General features: G+C 32.3%; 2 protein-coding genes and 1 pseudogene across 10 annotated transcripts; all 3 read left to right on the forward strand.

The window, feature by feature from the left end:
* The first annotated feature begins 1,031 nt into the window (after positions 1 to 1,031).
* On the forward strand, positions 1,032 to 5,421 carry LOC111011774 (Pentatricopeptide repeat (PPR) superfamily protein). Of its 9 annotated transcripts, none has more exons than XM_088123429.1 (3): positions 1,032 to 2,728; positions 2,845 to 2,943; positions 5,304 to 5,421. In XM_088123429.1, exons 1-2 carry the CDS (start codon positions 1,208 to 1,210, stop codon positions 2,869 to 2,871), a joined length of 1,548 nt encoding a protein of 515 aa, XP_087979555.1. In that variant the 5' UTR covers positions 1,032 to 1,207; the 3' UTR covers positions 2,872 to 2,943; positions 5,304 to 5,421. The 9 variants fall into 9 exon arrangements, with proteins under 9 accessions (XP_087979555.1, XP_087979553.1, XP_022141356.1 ...); XM_088123427.1 differs by lacking the exon at positions 5,304 to 5,421 and adding an exon at positions 4,447 to 4,586; XM_022285664.2 differs by lacking the exon at positions 5,304 to 5,421 and adding an exon at positions 4,447 to 4,586 and having other exon boundaries at positions 2,854 to 2,943.
* LOC111011972 (geranylgeranyl pyrophosphate synthase, chloroplastic-like) lies at positions 4,575 to 6,009 on the forward strand (annotated as a pseudogene).
* A 6,384-nt stretch (positions 6,010 to 12,393) lies between these two features.
* Positions 12,394 to 14,473, forward strand: LOC111011971 (geranylgeranyl pyrophosphate synthase, chloroplastic-like). Its single transcript, XM_088123193.1, has 2 exons — positions 12,394 to 12,922; positions 13,706 to 14,473. Exons 1-2 carry the CDS (start codon positions 12,473 to 12,475, stop codon positions 14,003 to 14,005), a joined length of 750 nt encoding a protein of 249 aa, XP_087979319.1. The 5' UTR covers positions 12,394 to 12,472; the 3' UTR covers positions 14,006 to 14,473.
* The last annotated feature ends 5,788 nt before the right edge of the window (positions 14,474 to 20,261 follow it).

Consider the following 20,261-nt stretch of genomic DNA (forward strand, 5'->3'; position numbering starts at 1 on the left):
TAGTAGAAAATTTAGTGAAAATTAGTGGAAGAGAGAAACTATTGAGAAAGATATTTGAGGGGAGACCAAAGACATGAGAGAAAAAAAAACTTTTAAAGAAGAAAAACAAAAAAAAGAGAGAAGACAAAGAAGAAAGAGAGTAACATAGAGAAAAGAAAACCAAGAAAAAAAAAGATATGTTGAAAGAATAAAGAAAAAAAATAAAGAAAGAGAGAAAAAGTAGTTTTATTTTTTGTGAACAAAAAAACTAAGAATAAAGAGAGTGACGGGGAGGGAAGGAAAAAAAAAGGCAAAAAAAAAAAAAAGATTGAAAGAAAAAAAGAGAGACAGTGAGAAGGAGACGAGAGTAAAATAAAATTGGGAAAGAAATTGTAATTTTCTCCTTATGTGTTCCTTGTGATCTCTTCCCTTACCTTTAAATCAAATGGGAAAAATATTTTTGTTAATTATACCATCAATTAAATCTTTTAACTTTAAAAAATTTATTAAAAATGTTGATTTTTAAATCAAATTTAAATGGGTAAGATTTTATTTTATTTTATTTTTATTGTAAATATTTTATTTTAAGAAATCATGGAAATTCATATTTAATCAATTTTTTAATTTTATTAAAAAGATTTAATTTTGAAAAAAATAAAGAAATCGATATTGAAATCAAATACTTTTTTATTCTATTTTTATTTTCATTTCATAAAACACACAAATGAAAAAATATTTAACATAGAGTATAAACAAAAAATTCTAAAAAAAAATTACTTCAAATCAAATAAAAAAAAACAATGAAATTGAATACAGACGAATTTAGAGGTTTTATAAGTCATTCAAAATTATGGTGAATGTTAAAATTGACTTATAATAAACATAAGTCGTAAAATGTTCAGTGAATGAGTGAAAAGTTAGAGTAAAAAAAATTTATCAATATTAAAGAATTCTATATAAAAAGAAAAAGACTCAGGGAGGAATTGGTGAAAAAACACGCTAGTGAACAAATTTAGCCTATTTCTAAATAATAATAAAACTATTTCTTTCAAAATTTCCAAACAAAACCCATTGTTCAGCATTTTCGATTGAAACTAATTTCTTCTGCTCTTTCGTAACTAGCTCAGCTCACATATGAAGAATAGATTATTTTTTTTCTGAAAATTCTATGGATTGGCTCGTAAAATTTTCATAGATATTCTCCAGATTCTCCAATTGCTCTAAAATCATGGCGTTACTTCGCCAAAAACTACCATCATTTGTTCTCTCATCGTCCAACAATTCCCTCCGCTCATCCATACGAAAACTAAACTCAATTTCAGCTGAACTTATCAACGATGATGCTACTGTTAATTCAATTTGCGACTCATTCAGAAGACGCGAAAGCTGGGACACTCTTACTCGAAATTTCGAGATGCTCGAACTGAACGATTTCTTGGTTCAGAAAGTTTTGCTTAACTTCCAGCAACCTGTTGATGCCGAACGAGCTCTGGGGTTCTTCCACTGGTCGGCCAAGAGGAAGAATTTCAGTCATGGGCCTCGACCTTACTGTATTATGGTTCACATTTTAGTAAAAGCGCGGCTGGTGATCGATGCCCGGGCTTTGCTGGAGTCAATTTTGAAGAAAAATGAGGGCAACTCTTTCTATTTCTCTGTTGTGGATTCGCTACTGGATACTTATGAGGTGACTTCTTCATCCCCTTTAGTGTTCGATCTATTGGTTCAGATTTGTGCTAAATTGAGATTGATTGACTTTGCTTTGAGTGTGTGTTCCCATTTGGAGGGACGTGGTTTCTCGTTGAGTCTGATTAGTTTCAACACTTTGATTCATGTTGTGGAAAAATCTGACGAGAATCATAAGGTGTGGAAGATTTATGAGCAAATGATTCAGAAAAGAGTTTACCCAAACGTAGTTACTGTTAGAATCATGGTCAGTTCGTTGTGCAAGGAGGGTAAATTGCAAGAAACTTCTGATATGTTGAATATAATCCATGGGAGTCGTTGCTCTCCTTCTTTGATTGTCAATGCTTGTTTAATTTACAGGATTTTGGAGGAGGGAAGAGTTGATGATGGTATAATGTTGTTGAAGAGGATGTTGCTGAAAAATATGGTTCTTGATGACATTGCTTATTCACTAATTGTTTATGCTAAAGTAAAACAGGGGAACATAACTTCTGCATGGGAAGTGTTTGAGGAAATGTCTAAAAGAGGATTTCAGGCAAATTCTTTCATTTATACCTTGTTCATAGGTGCACATTGTAGAGAGGGAAAGATTGAAGAAGCTAATAGCTTGATGCAAGAGATGGAAAACATGGGTTTGAAGCCATATCCTGAGACCTTCAATCTTCTCATTGAAGGGTGTGCTACAGCAGGAAATGCAGAAGAAAGCTTGAGAATGTGTGAGAGAATGTTGGAAAGAGGGTTTCTTCCCAGTTGTTCAGCTTTCAATGTGGCAACAGCCAAAGTTTTTGAGGGAGGAGATTTGGAAAAGGCTAATGCAATGTTGACCATTTTATTAGATAACGGGTTTTCACCTGATGAAACCACTTACACCAATCTTATCGTGGGATATGGGAAAAAGGGTGAAATTCAAGAAATTCTTAAGCTTTTCAATGAAATGGAAGCCAGATTACTGTCTCCTGGAGTGTCAGTTTTCTTGGCACTCATTGCGAGCTTCTGCCAATCTGGGAAACTGGTGGAAGCAGAGAAATATTTGAAGGTTATGAAAGATCGTTCGTTAGCACCAAGTGTATGTATATATCAAACGTTAATCTTGTTCTACTTGAGGAAGGGTAATAGAGCTAAGGCTCTACAACTTTATAATGAGATGATGTTTAAAGGATAAAAGATCATTTGTGTTTGAAGCATGTGCAGGCGTTGACGTGGAACTGAACTGACACGCTAATATGGATTCTCATCTCTGACAGAGTCAGTATGCATTCAAAAGAGTTACTCATTCTGAAGGTAATTATTGGTGTCTTTTATTTACTTTTTCACTTATTTTTACTAAGAAAGAAACCAATTCTCTTATAAACTCAACACTTAAAAGTAAATAATTAACTTGTAATTTAGCCAGGTGGAACTTTTATCTTCCAGAAACCAGTGGTCATACTTCCTATTGGTTCATTGGCTGCATGTGCTAATTCTTGAGGCTACTTTTTTGCATTTCAGTCGGTACATAAATGAAATTATTTCGTCGGGAGCTATGGCTTTTCCCGATGAAATGAAATGTGTCTGGAAAAATTTTCATTGGGAAAGAGGTAAATCGTTGTAGTGCATGTTGCTTCTCTCTTTTGTCGATGAGAAACTTTTCGGTTAGCTTCTCTGGTGCTGTTTCCAATGAATTCTTCGGTTAGTTTTCTTTTCACATTTCAGCTCCACCTCTAATGGGATCTTAGAGATATAAGGTAAGATCTCGCATGTGGTAGAGTGTACCTTTAGGGTTGAAGTTGAAAGGAAGATACAGAGCTCCACTATTGAGGAAAAGCAGGGATAATTAATTCTATGTCTTGAATGGATCTCGCGTTTATAGAAACTTTAGAAGTGAAAATCTTAATTTCCTTTCTCAACCATCAAAGATTTAAGTGATAACTGCTTAGTTTTGATTGGAAAGTAGTGTTGATGATTCCCATAAGAAGAGATGGTGGTAAGACTAAGATGCAGTGATAATAATACCATTTTGGAGTAATTGGATAAATAAAACCAAACATTCAAACATTCAAAACACAACAAATCCGAACAATGATCTCTCTCTTCACACCATTCTTACTAGTCTCTCTTTAGGCATACAATTTCTCTTACTCATTTCTCTCAACAAAAACGATTTGATGAAATATATTAATTTTATATTCTAATTATCTTACGTGGTTCTCTCTCTACCCCTGTCCCATTCTCTCTCTTCTGAGGTTTCCTTACACTCCTTACACTTCTATTTTCTTTTTCTTCTTTAGGGCCACCATTATTCTCTAAATTTGTGCATAAGCATTAACAAGAAGAGTTTGAAATGACATTGTTTTAATAGATTAACTAACTTAAAATTAAAAGTTTCATTTACTTCACTCATTTCCAACTGGGGGTGCTTCATGTAACCCTGTCTTTTCTTTTGTAACTTAATTAAGCATCAATGAAATTGTTTCTTTTGAAAGGTTTCATTTTTATTAGTTAAAAAATTGTGGAGTGGAAGATAAAATGATCGACTGAAACTCTTATTCGGTTTCATTCACTGAGCTCCAATGGGCAAGTTCTATTAACAGAGATTTGTATATATAAATTATAACTTCAATCCAACAAGCAAAGCCAACCTATATAATTGATATGAAAATTTTGAGATCCAAGTACACGCTGTCCCACATAACTTGTTTTATCCAAATAAGATCGTCGTGAAAATTTGACCCCATCTGACATAAAGTAGCAAAATGTTGTCCAATGCATAATGATTAATTCGTACACTAAATTCCATTGCAACAGGAAGGAATCATCAAAATGTCTCCTTTCAAGGTTCAACCCGCCAAACGGGAGTGTCTTTCCACGGCTGAGGGGGAAAAAAAAAAGAACTAAAACTTTATTACTTCTTTGCTAGCTAATTTCTCCTGTAGCTAGCTCCCATGGCCATGGCTTTGTTCCGGTCTGATCCTTTGAGTTTGATGTGTAAGAGATTAGTCTTCATTAGGAACAACCAAACTAAAACCCCATTTTCCCAAGCTTCTCAGGGCTTTGTCTTCACCCAGAGGGAGAACAACGTGAAGAACCCTTGTAACTTTTCTGATCAGTCTGGTTTCAAGGACTACTGGAGCTTGAAGATAAAGCGAGTGAATGAGGCTTTGGAACAAACGCTGCCATTGCAGCACCCGACGCAGATCCACGAGGCCATGAGGTACTCTCTTTTGCTGCCTGGAAAGCGCTTTCGCCTGGTTCTGTGCCTTGCCTCCTGCGAGCTACTGGGTGGAGATGAAGCTCAAGCCATGCCCATTGCTTGTGCCGTTGAAATGATTCGAACCATGTCATTGATGCTTGATGATCTTCCTTGTATGGACGACGATGACATCCACCGTGGGAAGCCCGCAAGTCATAAGGGATGTTAAACTATCGCTAAATCAAAAAGTTTAAACTTGACGGTGTAAATTGGATTGTTTTTAACATTTCCCCCTGTGGATTTGGAAACTAGCACAAGTAATTATCAATATTAATCAAAGAAAAATGACATTGCACGAGTTCGAACAAAGACGACGTCCTGTTTTGATGTCATGTAATTAAGTACTCAAAGCTTGAGTTAATAGGATTGGTAAGTTTAATATTTTATTCATTATTCTTATGTGAAGAAACAGCCATGCTAGCCGGAGACTCACTCCTCTCTATAGCATTGCAAGACATAGCCGAAAGAACACAAAATGTTTCATCCGAACGGATTCTAAGAGCTATTGTGGAGCTTGCTTCAGCAACTGGGTTCGATGGGTTGCTCGGGGGCAACTTCTGGATCTCCATTGCAAGGGGAAAGAAGTGAGTCTGGCGGAGCTTGAGTACATTCACCAGAAGAAAACAGCAAGGCTGGTCGAGGCCTCGGTGGTCTGCGGAGCGATAACAGGGGGAGATAGTGAGGGAGAGATAAAGAGGCTGAGGAGGTATGGGAGGCATATTGGAGTGATGTATCAGGTGGTTGATGATATTGTGGGTTTAACAAAGTCAGAGGAGGAGTTGGGGAAGACACGAAAAAAGGATTTGGGTTGTGATAAAGCTATATATCCCAAGCTCTTGGGGATTGAAGGAGCTAAGAGATGTGTGGAGGAGTTGATGGAGAAGGCCATGGAGGAGCTTTCTTACTTTGATCCAACTAGGACTTCTCCTTTGTACTACTTGGCCAATAACGTTGCCAATAGGTAGTGCAAAGGATTGATCTTCTATTTGTATTTTTAGTTTTGTTTGGGTTAAACCACTTTATTTTAGCCTTTAAATACACTTTTAGTTAAATAAATTATGATGTGTCATGTCTATTAGACAAACTTTAACATGTAAATCATGAGTCTTCCAAATGTTGATCATCAACTAACCACATTTTAGATTTCATAAGTGCTCCGTTCCTATTAGGTTAGTTATGACTTTTCACTTTGACCTGATTTCAAGTAAAAACCTCTTGACCATTTTATTGATTTATTCATTTTTTCTTGAAAAGAAATCCAAGCTCTTCTAAATTCAATAGTTAAATGTAAATTATTGACTCGTAATATATCATAGTCATGAATTGAATAGGAGAGGGGTCAATTGAAATGGAACATTATCTTCAAGGAAAATAGTGGTCGTGATTTCTTTCAGGCTTTTTGTGCCAACTGTTGAGGCTACTTTTATGCATTTGAGTAAGTAGATCCTATGAAGCCTTCAATAGCTACATAATCAAGAAGAGCTCCAGTTTGGACTTTGATAATGCATTCTTTCTCTTGAGTGAGTCTCACTTTCTTGGCTTCTGAGTATGAACAAATTTTATGAGCTTATTAAGGATAGAGTTGTTTAAGCTACAGGGAAAAACTAGTCTTTAAGAGGAGAGCGACCTATCACTCTATCAATTGTTGACAGATGATAATCCAAGGTCATGAATAGCCGATGTCATGAAATGTATTTACGTTGTTTTTGGTTCGGTTGAAGCAAAGACTTGGGTCACTCCATTATAGCTGATTGAAGTACATACTAATTGAACATTGGCATCGCTGAACGTAAATAATATCTACTCCTTTTAAAATTTGGGTTCAAATCCCTGTTTCCAAGTTTTGGGGATTGATATTGCTCAAAGAAATAGCCCAAAAGGCATACAAAGCACCAGCAAATTTGAGAGGGCTTGTAATTTCTCTCACCCTCTTTCCCTCGGCGCTACCTTCCCACTAATTTCCAATAGTATAAAACTGTCGGCCATATTGGTTACAAGTGTCCTAATTTTTTTCCGATCATCATTTGATTCGTTAATTTGTTTCCATGTGGGATGAGGATTCGAACTCTCAATCTAATGGTTGAATATAGATACCTTAACATGCTGTCCCATGCTCTGATTGGCACGAAAAGTTATTGAAAGAATTTGTTAAAAAACAAATTAAAAGATCGAAGTAATAATAAGAAATTGAAATGACATTTTTGTAATAAATTAATTAACCTAAAATCATCAAGTTTCATTATTCTGGAATAGACAGACGAAGTTTTGTATATATAATTTGATAAAATCATCTTCAATCCAACAAAGCCTAATGAATAATATTATATACAGATATATATATAACAGGAAAACATATAACTCCATCTATTTGTACTAAGAAAAGACCATCTATTATAGGGTAATGGAGCTATGAAGTAAAATTTTTTACTTTTCTATTTTACCCAATAAATTTTGGGTAATTGTAGCATTCAGAAAAAAATGTATGTATTTCAAAAATGTCACCAGTTTTTCAAAATTTCAAAATATAACAAAATATTTGAATTCTTATTTTCGAATTTTTTATTATTCCGATTTTACCTTTATGATATCTGATATACATCCAATCTATATCTGATATATATTTGATGTAATTCTAATATACTTCCAATATACATTAGATATACGCATGATGTACATTATCGGATGTATGTATTATACTTCTAATATATATAAATAACTTATGATATACTAAATATATTTGCAACTGATATACTAAATATAAGGTATATCAAAATGTTTAATTTTTAGTGGTATATCAACGGTTATAAATTTAGTTTGCCATTGCAATTTGTTGATTGATATACTAATATTATTAAAAATATTGATTACTATATCACTACCATTTATTCTATATTAATTAATTAGATACTAAATATGTGAGATATCAACGGTTTAAATTTATAAAGTATATAATTTTTTTTTACCATTGATTTCATATGAAAAAATAGTGGATAATAGTATTATATCAACATACATGTATCATAGTTATATTAGTAGATATCATGGTAATTATATCAGAGGTATATCAGTGGCAAATTAGAAGTATATTAAGTATATATCAAATATATATCAGTGTTATATTAGGTGGTAAATCATATAATCATATATAAGAAGTTATATCATAGTTATATTAGTGGTATATCATTTGTATATCAATAGTAAATTAGAAACATATCAAGTATATATCACAGATATATAAATGTTGTATCAGTGTGGTAAATCAATGATTATCATAAGTATATTAATGGTAAACCATGTTAGAAGTTTAGTTGATATCATAATTATATCAAAAGTAAATCAATTGTATATCATTATTATATCATTAATATATCAGAGACATATATTAGTAGTTATTACAAATACATTACTGATAAATCAGATATATTGTAGGGTAAAATTGTAATTCTTAAATTGGACCTCCATTTTTTGTTTAAAAAAATGCTATATTTGAAAAAACTAAATGTAGTTGTTATTTTGCTTATATTTAGTCCATAAATTTTCATAAATTTCTCATTTTTTTTCTTTAAATTTTAGTGTGCTAATGGGATGTAACTGTTTGAGTCAATGTGTTCATCGAGAGAAATGAATCTAATAGAGGTTGTTATACAAAGAAAGGTGCATTGTGGGTATGATATGGGAAACATCACAATCTACAGATATACATACAATTCTGTTTCATTTTTATTTTGCCCAAATATGAGATAACTGTGGATCGTAAATATGTAAATGTTAATGAAGAAATTAAAATTAGTCTTTCTTGGTCTACAATTATCTAAAAAATTTAACAACCATTTCCCACCGTAAAGTATAATTACAGTCAATTTCCTTAGATTTGAAATCATTTGTGAGAGAAGAAAAAATATAGCCAGAATATTTTATAAAGCAATTTATATATTAAGTTAAAATATTTTTAATTATAATTTCCCATATTAAATCTCTAGATTTTCATCGTGCATATTAGAATAGCTATGAACTATTCATTTAATTGTCAATTGGTTTTGAGATAAATGATAAAAAACTCAATAGATGGTTACAACTTAAGTCGATATAGTTATGAACTAAATTGTTTTTTTTTTTGAAGAATAACTAGATTTTTTTTTACTTCAAATAACTTATTGTTACTTGATGGGTAATTGAATGAAATATAATTCACCATAAATTTAAAGACAAAATAGAAATTTATAAAAATTTAAAGGTTAAAATAGGCAAGCAAAATGTGAACTAAAATTATTCGAATACTCGTGGACTTTTTTGTCAAATGATGGATACAACCGTATCTTAATGATAGATCATGATGTTTCAATCTCGATCACACCCATATATAAACGGATGCACTATTTCTCTTAATAGACGCCTCGATCCGAACAATCCTATCTCACAAAAGTTTTAAGGGCAAAATCTGTTAAAAAAATTAAACATGATATTTTCGTTACATATATAAAGTGTGTGTGTATATATAATCATAGGTTAGTAAATATAATAATCATGGAAAAGATTAATCATAATATGTTAGTAAATATAAGAAATTTTTTTTTTCACATATATATAAATACACACACATAGAGTTTACCTACCTTTTCTTGAACAACTTTCTCCTAAAAACATAAGTACATCAAATCTCCTATCACAAAATATTAAAACATAACATGAATATATTATATTTTAAAATTTGAAGATAATATGTAATATGTAACTTAAACGTAATCTATGCACAAAAAATTTAAAATAATCGACAGATAATTAAAACTTGAAAATCATATCAATAAATATAATATTATACTCTACCTCTTCATCGACTAAAATAAGTTTCAAGGACAAAATCTACCTATTCATTTTGAAAATGAGTTTTAGGCGAAAGAAAAAAAATACATGATTTTATTTCGTTTTATAATAATTTGCAATCATACCTATATAGGAATGGATGCATGGTTTGTCGAACGGTCACAACTCTCATTTAGATTAATTTCTCTCAACAGACATTTTGTTTGAACAATCGCCTCTCGTAAAAGTTGGAATGATAAATTAGGTATATATTAAAAAGTTAAAAGGCAAAATGGAGATGTAGAGATTCTCCTCCATAGCTTCATTTAGATATACTAGTAAGAAACACGTGCGGTGCACGTAAAATTTCATTGTTTTTATTTCAATATTTAAAAATATAAAAATTAATTAAATAGTTAAAATTTATAATATAAATTGGCTTTTTTTATCTTTAAAGGTTTACCTCACCAAGTTTTTTCTTATTTTCCATGTTTATCTCATAAAATCAAAGTCTCAATAATTTTCATCACCTACTGATTCGGTTAGTGTGACTAAAAGTATTATTCTTCAATTACTTAAATTATTTTCCTAAAAAAAACACATATTCATGGATTTTTCGTTTTTTTCCCTAAACATGACAATACATAAAACTAAATAAAACTCTGTTTCGGTTTCTTATTTGAGTCATTGAAAAAGAAAATGACTGAAAAAAAACAAAAAAACAGCAAGAATGTCATCTCTTAAACTTTTTGAACAAATTACTTATATATCGTAGGTAATCAAGTATTCTTTAAAAATGCACGTGCTTTGAGTAGGCCAAATGCACCTTCCCTTCAGATTTTACTGGATCATTAATAAGTTCCCAAGAGTCACCCCATGAAGAAAAGTTAGAGAGAGAGATGGCATTCAGGGCGGCCGTTCTTCGTCATGTTTGAGTTCCGATCTGATTCCTTGCTCTAGCTCACGGGGAATGCCAACAGCAACCATGTTCCGATGGATTGCTCCGGCTATTTTCATCACACGATGATCGTTTTACCAAGAAGGTCATTGAGAGAGTCATCACGGTTATCAAGTGCCATCCCAAAGTGGATCCGTCCAAGGTGATTTGATCTTATCACTCATTTTCCCTTTCCTTTTTCGAGTTGGTTGAGTCGTTTTCATGACTTGCATTAGAAAAAAAGAACTAAAAAAGTTGAATATTCGATCAAACAATCTAACCAAATATAAGAAGACACAATACATTGACTAAAGGAGAAAATTAACATATCGAAAGAGGAAAAAAACTCAAGTTTTGATGAAAAAAATGTTGGGAGAAAGAGTAAGAAAAAACTCTTTATATAGTTGTAGAAAATAAAAAGTTACGAAACTTTTGAAATTCCTTATTAATTATAATTCAAAATAAATTATAACTTTTTAATTAATTCAGAGACAAAATCTTTCACATTCTAACTCTTTATATTCTAACCTTTAAGAGCGAGAGTTTATTAGAAAGAGAAGATTAATTTTAGAAAACTAAAATTTGTAAGGATGGAAATTATATATTTTAAAAGAAATGAAAAAAAAAAAAAGAAAATGGCATGGGAGGGAGAGAGAAAAATTAGGAAAAATTGACCTCAAAATATCTATGGAAATATTAAAATTAAAAGGGTAAAATAGGGAGAAAAAGTTTCTCCCTATAGCCCCTTTTAGATATACTATAGATATAGATATAGATATAGACTAGTGTAATACACCGGCATTTGACGTCTATTTTCTTCCTTGACTAGTGCCGAACTTAATCTCGTTTCTGAAATGGCTAAGTATAGAGACAATTCATCGCCTGGAAGAGGTTTAGCGAGGAACGGGACGACACTGGAATATTCTTTTAGTTGGGTGAATGCGTTTCGCATTGCTTGATCTATTCAAACGAGCCATTCTTTCTGAGTACTTGGAAAAATGGTAAATATTTGTCAGTAACTCGAGATATCAATTGGTTCAGTGCTGCAATTCTCCCGTTAAAGGCTATGCACTTGAATGCAAGGTTTTCGGGGAAGTAGCCTTATTTAGATATACTATATATTACCCACACGGTAAGTTTTTGGCTTGATAATTACCCCTTTCAGGATTTCTTTCCTTAGTCAATAGGAAATCCCTTCTTTTGTAGCTTGTTGTGGCCTTTCCAATTAATGAAGTACTCTTTTTCTAAAAAAAAATGTTTTCTCTTTATATATGGGACAAAGACCTATTAGGGTTTTGGCATTTATGACAGAATAATAAAATAAATAAAAAAGATAAAAAGAGGTACAAAAGGTAATTATAAATTTGTTGGTGGCAAGACCACATGAAGTTTGTTGTGGGATGGTTGGGTGCATCATGTCCTTCCCATTCCAAAATATCATTACTATGTTTTCTTTTTATTATTTTAATATTAATAGTCAAATTAACACGAGCGCTAATTAGTAAATTGTTATTGAAAAGCGGACATATATATATAACCTTTAATTACAACGAAACACTCGAGATCAAGAAGATGACATTGTCACACATCACATGTTATATGTTCCAATAAGGATAATCAAAATTTGAAAATTTGTGATATATAATATAAAGCTGCAATGTAAAAATATTCAACTTTTTAATCGTGGACATTGCAATAATAATAATTAATGGGTACACTAAATTCCAAATTTGGAACGTAAGGAATCACCAATTTTCCTCCTTTCAACTCTCAAATTTAAACCAACCAAACAAAACCCCATCACTTGCTTTGCTGCTAATTAATTTCTCCTCCAGCTCTCTTCCATGGCCATAGCTTTGGTCCGCTGCCGTCCTTTTGGTTTGATCTGTAGGAGATCAGTACTCTTCATTAAAAACAACCAAACTCAAACCCCATTTTCCCAAGCTTCTCGGAGGGAGAAGAACTTGAAGAGCACTTGTAATTTTCCGGAGTTTGGGTTCAAAGACTACTTGAGTTTGAAGGTAAAGCGAGTGAACGAGGCTTTGGATAGAACGGTGCCGTTGCAGCACTCGACGCAGATCCACGAGGCAATGAGATACTCTCTTTTGCTGCCTGGAAAGCGCTTTCGCCCGATTCTGTGCCTTGCTTCTTGTGAGCTTGTGGGTGGAGACGAAGCTCAATCCATGCCCATGGCTTGTGCCACTGAGATGATCCAAACCATGTCATTGATGCTTGATGATCTTCCTTGCATGGACGATGACGATGTCCGGCCCGGGAGCCCCGCAAATCATAAGGTGTGTGTTCAACTACCACTAAACTCAAAGGTTTTTATTCATATTCTTAATATTCTTGTAGCCGGTTTGGCGATCTAACAAATAAAGTATGCGTTCAACTACCACTAAACTTAAATGCTTTTATTTATATTCTCAACATTCTTGTGGCCGGTTTGGTGATCATCACAAGACCAACATAATAAGTGATTGTTGGGAGAAGTTTGAGTTTATTTGTGATCTTTTACATTCTAAAAGAGTACAGTGGCTTAAATGTTCTCTCAATGTTCTAACACCCACACTGAATATGGACCAAACTGTATCAAGACATCCTGAATCCAGTTCACGTACTGCCGACACTCTCTTATCAATTAAGCCTAAACGTCTTCGCTAGCTCACTCACACACAAGTCAAAAAGGTAGATCTAAAAGGAAAGAGGATGGTTCTGGGGAACAAACAAGAACAATAAAATCAATGTCTTATCTCACGTAAAGTCAAAGACATCTAGAACTTTCATGCTGAAGTTTTAACCCAAGAGGGTACATTCTAATCTATACTAAATGTCATGCAAAATTCTTAATTGTCATCCTTCAGTTGCACTTATAGGTTTTAGGAAGTTTAACTAGTGCATTAAGATTGATTCACAAGGATTACATTATAGGAGTTTGAATATTACATGATCTTTTGATACCATTAAACTACTATTCTAACCAAATCAAATAAAATAGTATGTTTAAACTACTATTAAACTCAAAAAGTTTTAGTTTTTGAAAAATATAATCTTTCATATTTCATATTCTTATCAAGGTGTTTGGCGAAGAAACGGCCAGACTAGCTGGAGACTCACTCCTTTGTCTAGCATTTCAACACATAGTCGAGAGAATCGAAAATGTTTCATCCGAACGAATTTTGAGAGCCATTATTGAGCTTGCTTCAACAACTGGGTTCGACGGGTTGCTCAGGGGGCAACTCCTGGATCTCCACTGCGAGGGGAAAGAAGTGAGTCTTGCGGAACTCGAGTACATTCACACGCTGAAAACATCAAGGCTGATCGAGGCATCGGCAGTCTGCGGGGCGATAATCGGGGAGGCGGCGAGGGGGAGATAAGCAAGGCTGAGGAGATTTGGGAGACATGTTGGAGTGATGTGTCAAGTGGTAGATGATATTGTGGGATTAACTAAGTCAGCAGAGGAGCTGGGGAAAACACCAAAGAAGGATTTGGGTTGTGATAAAGCTATATATCCCAAGCTTTTGGGGATTGAAGGAGCTAAGAGATGTGTGGAGGAGTTGATGGAGAAGGCCGTGGAGGATCTTTCTTCCTTTGATGCATCTATAGAGTGGTGCTTTGCAATACATATATATAGTCGTCTCGTTTTAGAAGAACGTATCAAGTCTCTTTTATTTACTATATCGCACTCTATTTTTACTTCACTCTCCCAAATCTCTTAGATACATGATGATTTTGAGTGGGGAGTGAGTTTTTGTTATGCAGTCTTAAATATGGTTTTACTTTGTACCATCCAACCACAGATAACATTTGTTTAATGAATATATGTTACATCATAGTTTAGTTAATGATCTTAACCATAAAGATTACATAGAACTACAGATAAAAAAATGAGGTCCATAATTGAAATTGATCAATACGATAAATTTATAAATTAATTGAAGTTGAGTTTGGGTAGAATTTGATTTTATCATTTTCTTCAAATGTCAGGCACGATAATGTATGGCTTTCTACATTGGCTATCGACAAATTGAATAACTAAAACTACAAGAAAAGGCTCTGGTAAATGTCCAAGTGCTTTCTTTACGTGAAGTTGTAGAATTTAAAGAACAAATATATATATAACCCAATGTGTTCGAATGTAGATGAATATAAGGAATTAATGGGGAAAAATTAAATTGGAAGAACGAAAATAAAGAAGAGACCGCAACGTAATACATTTGATCTTAACCAATTTATAACTCATCTCCATTTTAAGTCATGTCAAATCATTATTTATTGGTCGAATAGACATGTCATGCGCATGTCAATATTTAGATAACGGTGTAAAATGATAATAAAGACTCGTTACAATCAAATTTGATAGTTGACAAACACATTCATCAAATTATAAAAAAAAAAAAGCTTAATTTGGACAATTTCGATTATAGTGTTGGATGACCATCGACACCTCTAATATTTATAGGGATTCAACTGGTAAAATCACGCTGTATCGATTCTAAGTTAATAAAGAAGATTTGGACAATTTTCACATGAGTGGCCTTCATGAGTTTCATTTCTCTTTCTTTACATATCCAAATTAACACTACACACACCTTTTTAGGCAGTTCAAATTAGGACACCATCCACTTTCCCAACAAGGAAAGGCCTACTTGACCTAAAAATCAATCAAAAGCTTTTTATTTCCTTTATCTGATGGCTATATAGATAGTTTTCTTCCCTAATTTTATGGGTAAATCAAGAATCTACACCTCTTACTTCTTCTACATCCTAAATCATAGCTATTGCCATTTGCCAAACCAAACCCTCATTTCACAGCTTTCTCTTCATCACTCTGCAAAATATTATTTTCCATGGCATGTTCAACACAACCAAGAAATTGACACACCTTCCCCTTTTGCCTTTTTGGGGATATAATGTATAAAATTTGAAACCGATTGAGTAAATTGTACGAAATGCTTGTTCTAATGTATACGGGTGTGTAATGTGGTTTATTAATCGTTTTAAAGTTTCAACTCTATTTTGTTTTAAAGTTTTGATTAGGTGTGTTTGATGAAAGTTTCTGTTAAGAAGGTATTTTTGAAACGAATTAAAAAGGTTGGAGGTTGAATTGGATACTTTTCCGACGTCACAAGATAAATTTGAAAGAAATTGGGGTATTTTATATAGTTACCTTCTCCCTCTCTCTTCTTCTCTCTAGGCATAAAATAACAATCTTTTAAGGGTTTATACGGACATGGAAACAAAGTCCCACATAGATTAGGGAAGCCAAGGTATATAAGAGAGAGCAATTATCTCCGTTGGTATCAGGCATTTGAGTGAAACCAAAAGCTGAATAAAGAAGTGGAGCGTCTCAAAATTATTATGTAGGCCCGAGAGTACGGAAGAGTGACTATTTGAGAGGACCTAATTTGTTCCAAAACATAAATAAAAAAATTGTTTTATCATACATGAATCATAGATGTCTGAGTCATGTAATTCTTTTTTCTAAAAAAAAATAAAAAATGAAGACAAAGAAATAAGAAACAAGAACAACCCATCAACTACTCTAAAATAATTCCAATTCATCTTATAATTGAAGTTCTCTTCTGATTGGTAAGAAAATAGTACTTCCCATTCTCATAGCCTCTTTGGCCACCTTTGAATATTTGAATTCATCGATTACTTTGTTAAGAAATCAAAAAATGGGATGGGGATCTTCGTTTTTCATTCTCCAAAGTTGTTCATAAATGTTGCAATATTTGAAATAAAAGGATTTTACCATTTTCTTTATATTCTTGAATCTCTGTAGTTTTATACCAGAAACTATGGTTAAGACAACGATACCTCTTATACTTTAATTATCTCCACAATAAAGGAATAAGAAAAAACAGAAAACGACACAGGAGATCTATACTATTTCACACAATTATAACAACATTAAATATTCTGCGATGTGTGGGTTCTACTATGACTAGGATAATATAATAGGTCTCATAAACACTCTATAAACTTCTCTCTAGATGTCACAACAATAGTCACTTAACTTTTAAGCAATACGCCAATAGGTACTTAGCAATACAAGAATGAAAACACCTCATTGAGTCACGAGACTGGATTTTCGGCGTTGTACCACAACCCAAAAATTCATTCGTTCTGCTGCCCCCACTTAATTCCTACCGCTTGAAAAAAAAAACCTAAAATGGCAAACTGCTGTTTTTATTAATCACGACAGTACCGCAACACTACGAACTTAAAGTTCACCTCAGGCTCGCGTTGTAACAGCACTGTGGTGCTGTCCTCTCATCCAAAATGGCCCTGCAGTCCGCTTTTTTTTTTTATCTTGTTTCATTCTTACCTCATCTCCCGATCCATTCCGACATCGTCTTGGCTCCATATTCCCAAAACGACTATAGCTGATTAACCATCTCTCAATTCTAAAATTATTCTCTTCGAGGAGTGCCCTTCAAAATTCAAGATATTGGAGAATATGTCTGGTTCATTCTCTAGGTTCATAAAATATAAGTTGTCAATCTATTGCTGAAAAAGAAACATAAGTTGAGATTGAAAAGGCACCACACATTCTTTTTTATAAAGCTAAGCATAAAAATATTCCACGAAAACGATGCCAAAAACTTAGGTTTAATTAACTATATACAAGTAAATACACAAATAACTCCAGCCTACTATATTAACTGCCCTTCAAATTCTTGCGAGCTTCATTTTTATGGTGGTGAACATTTCTAATTTAAAATTCACTTTTGGTCAAGATCTTGATCGTAAGGATAACGAAGGTTGTGAATAATAAAAGATTACCTAAATTTTATTCATTTGTTTTATGAATTAACATAGAACTGATATCAAATTTTAGAATTTTAATGCAATGTGATGTTCAGAATATTTCATAATAGTCAACTAATAGGTGAGATGAATAGCAATACATTAAAAAAAAAATACTATCACAAGTGCAAAAAAATACATAAATTTCTCTTAAAAATCCATAGCAAGTGGTAACTTTATTTTTAATTATTAATATAATAATTTTGTGTGAGGTGTTTCTGCCAAATTTTACAAACTGAGGTTGAACTCACAACCTCTTAATTGGAGATACATGTCATTACAACTATACTCGCTTTTGATATTTGCCTTTTCAACTCATGAATCTTAATTGCTTAACATAACTCATTAGGTGTGTTTACAAAAATTTAAATCAGAATTAAAGCACCTAACAAAATTTGAAATTCTGACCGATATTTTAGAAATTTAAAAAAAATAACTATAAACTTTTTTCTTTTAAATGGTTGAAGTTTTCTCACAAATTTCTTCCAACTTACCAAATATCTTTATCATATAAGTTTAATCAGCCAATTATAATACTGACTAATAAAAATGATATAATTATATTTAGGTGTTTTAGGAGTAAGTAAGTATCTTCCCTCCTTACTACGATTCAAATATTAATAGCAATTTATCTTTTTCCTCTCTCTCTTCTTTTATGCTCATCTATCTTATTTTTTAACCTTCTAAAAGATATAAAACCATAAATAACTAAATTAAAACTTACTAAATTGAAAAAAGACTCAAGCATCCTGAACTAAAACATATATTTCAACAATTTCAATGAAATATACACATTGTTTAAAAAAAATTATTAATTATTAACATTATGTCTAAATCAATAATATTTTAGTGATATATTTTTTATATTTTATCGATTTTTTTAACATTTTAAAAATTTTGATTCATTCTTTCGTTGGATTTGTAAGGTGAATGCAAACAAAGTCTCGTGGCTAGGGAAGACAATGATTCATAGTATATAAGAGATGCCAATTATCTCAATTGGTATATAAGCTGGGTCATGCCCATAACAGACAAATATCATACTATTGTAGAGATACTCGAAATTCTAGGGGTATTGTTGTCTTCAACAAGTGGTACGAGAGCAATGATCTAAGCCTAAATTATATCGATGAAATCTTCGAGTGTCAAAAGAATATATCTAAAACAGACAATATCATACTACTGTTGTAGGAGATACTTGCATACTTGGAGTATGTTGGCGCTTGACACCTTTAGTTGCATACCAAATATTGAGACGTGAAGGGAAGAAATATGGGTGTTAGAGTGTGAAGTGAATTTTTGTAGGCACAATTTTGGGGATGGTCCCTCCCCGGTGAGCGATGGTCCTGAAACCGATGTTGACGTCTGATCCCGCTCCTTTTTATTATTTTATTATTTTATTATTTTCTAGCGGGGTCCACCGAAGAGAGTTTTGTTTGGAGGAAGAGGAGGCGCGTGTACTGTACGCGCAGGATGGGTAACATAAACGTGGCAAGAGTGGAACTGAATATGGAATGGAAAGTTGACCCTCTTTTTAGTTTTTTCCTCTCCCTCCACCTGACCTCGCACATGTGGCTCGTGCCTCCAGATCCACTTTCTCTTCACGCGACTTCTCACTACGTGCACACCACTCTCTCACTGTAACTTTTTTTCTTTTCTTTTTTACTTTTTAACTGTGAAAACTGAAAAGCCTGCGTTTAGCGCCTCACCTCACGAGGGCGATTCCAATTTAAAATATTGTTTTTTTTTTTACATTACCAGTAGGTTTAATTACTTTTTTAACTTTAAAAAATATTTAATAAATTTTTAAAATTTTTTAATATCATATCTAAGAAATAGGTACAACATATAAAATTAGAAATATATAAGACGTAACGTTAAAAATTTAGGGACCTATACCAACTTAAGTATAGAAATTGGTGGAGTAACCTACGTCGTCCCATCAAAAAATCTAGAGTTTGAATTTCCACTCCCTATTTATTGTATTTAAAATTAAAATAAAAACTTATTAAAATTATTATAAAAATTTAAAGACAAAATTTATAATGTAACTATTTTGTTAATGGTATATAAAATTGAATTCAAAATATCGTACATAATTAATTATTTTTTTGTGGCTTATAGTTTATGGAGATATTGAACCCATGAATTGGTTTATTTGGATAAACCCTAAACTTTCAGTGTCAGAATTAAAATAAAATATTGGGGTAAAATCTAGATTGCGAATTTTTCTGCTCATACGCAAGATCAAGTTGCGAATTTTTCGTCACACATTTCTATATCTTTATGGTTGAATATTGATATTTAAAAGATAAATCACATTTTTATGGTATCGATAAATTGATAAGATATAAAAAATATCAATATAATATCATTAATATTTGACACAACGTTAATATTAATCATTTTTAACTTATTTAAAAATTGTGAAATGTTTATTTGTTAATTTAAATATTTAGTACCAATATTTATTTTTATAATTTTTAAAAAAATATTCTTTGACATTGATATTTGAACTATATTTTCATAGACATTTTTACAAAATTGAGAGGTCGATATTTAAAACCTTGTATGAAACTAATGATTTACAGACTTAAGTTTAAGTACCAAATAAATTCATTTTTTTTAGATTCAAATATAGATTATGCAAATCTAAGATTAACCCTTTTAATGCTCTATTTTTTTAGTACAATGTGTGGGGTAGAGGATCGAACTCACAACTTTTTGCTTAGCTATGCTCACTCTAGCCATTTTAAAGCTCTATTAAAACTATAAGTTCAACATCTCTTATGAATTATACATCTTACTGTTAATGAC

This window comes from Momordica charantia, assembly GCF_013281855.1.
Source record: "Momordica charantia cultivar OHB3-1 chromosome 4 unlocalized genomic scaffold, Mcharantia_2.0 BLBB01000004.1, whole genome shotgun sequence".
Taxonomy (NCBI): domain Eukaryota; kingdom Viridiplantae; phylum Streptophyta; class Magnoliopsida; order Cucurbitales; family Cucurbitaceae; genus Momordica; species Momordica charantia.

What these genes read in the sequence shown, in the direction of transcription:
- LOC111011774 (XM_022285663.2), top strand. Translation starts at nt 1,208, where the DNA reads ATGGCGTTACTTCGCCAAAAACTACCATCATTTGTTCTCTCATCGTCC.
- LOC111011971 (XM_088123193.1), top strand. Translation starts at nt 12,473, where the DNA reads ATGGCCATAGCTTTGGTCCGCTGCCGTCCTTTTGGTTTGATCTGTAGG. An exon ending in GGAGCCCCGCAAATCATAAG is followed by an intron (nt 12,923 to 13,705) that starts GTGTGTGTTCAA and finishes ATTCTTATCAAG; the next exon opens with GTGTTTGGCGAAGAAACGGC.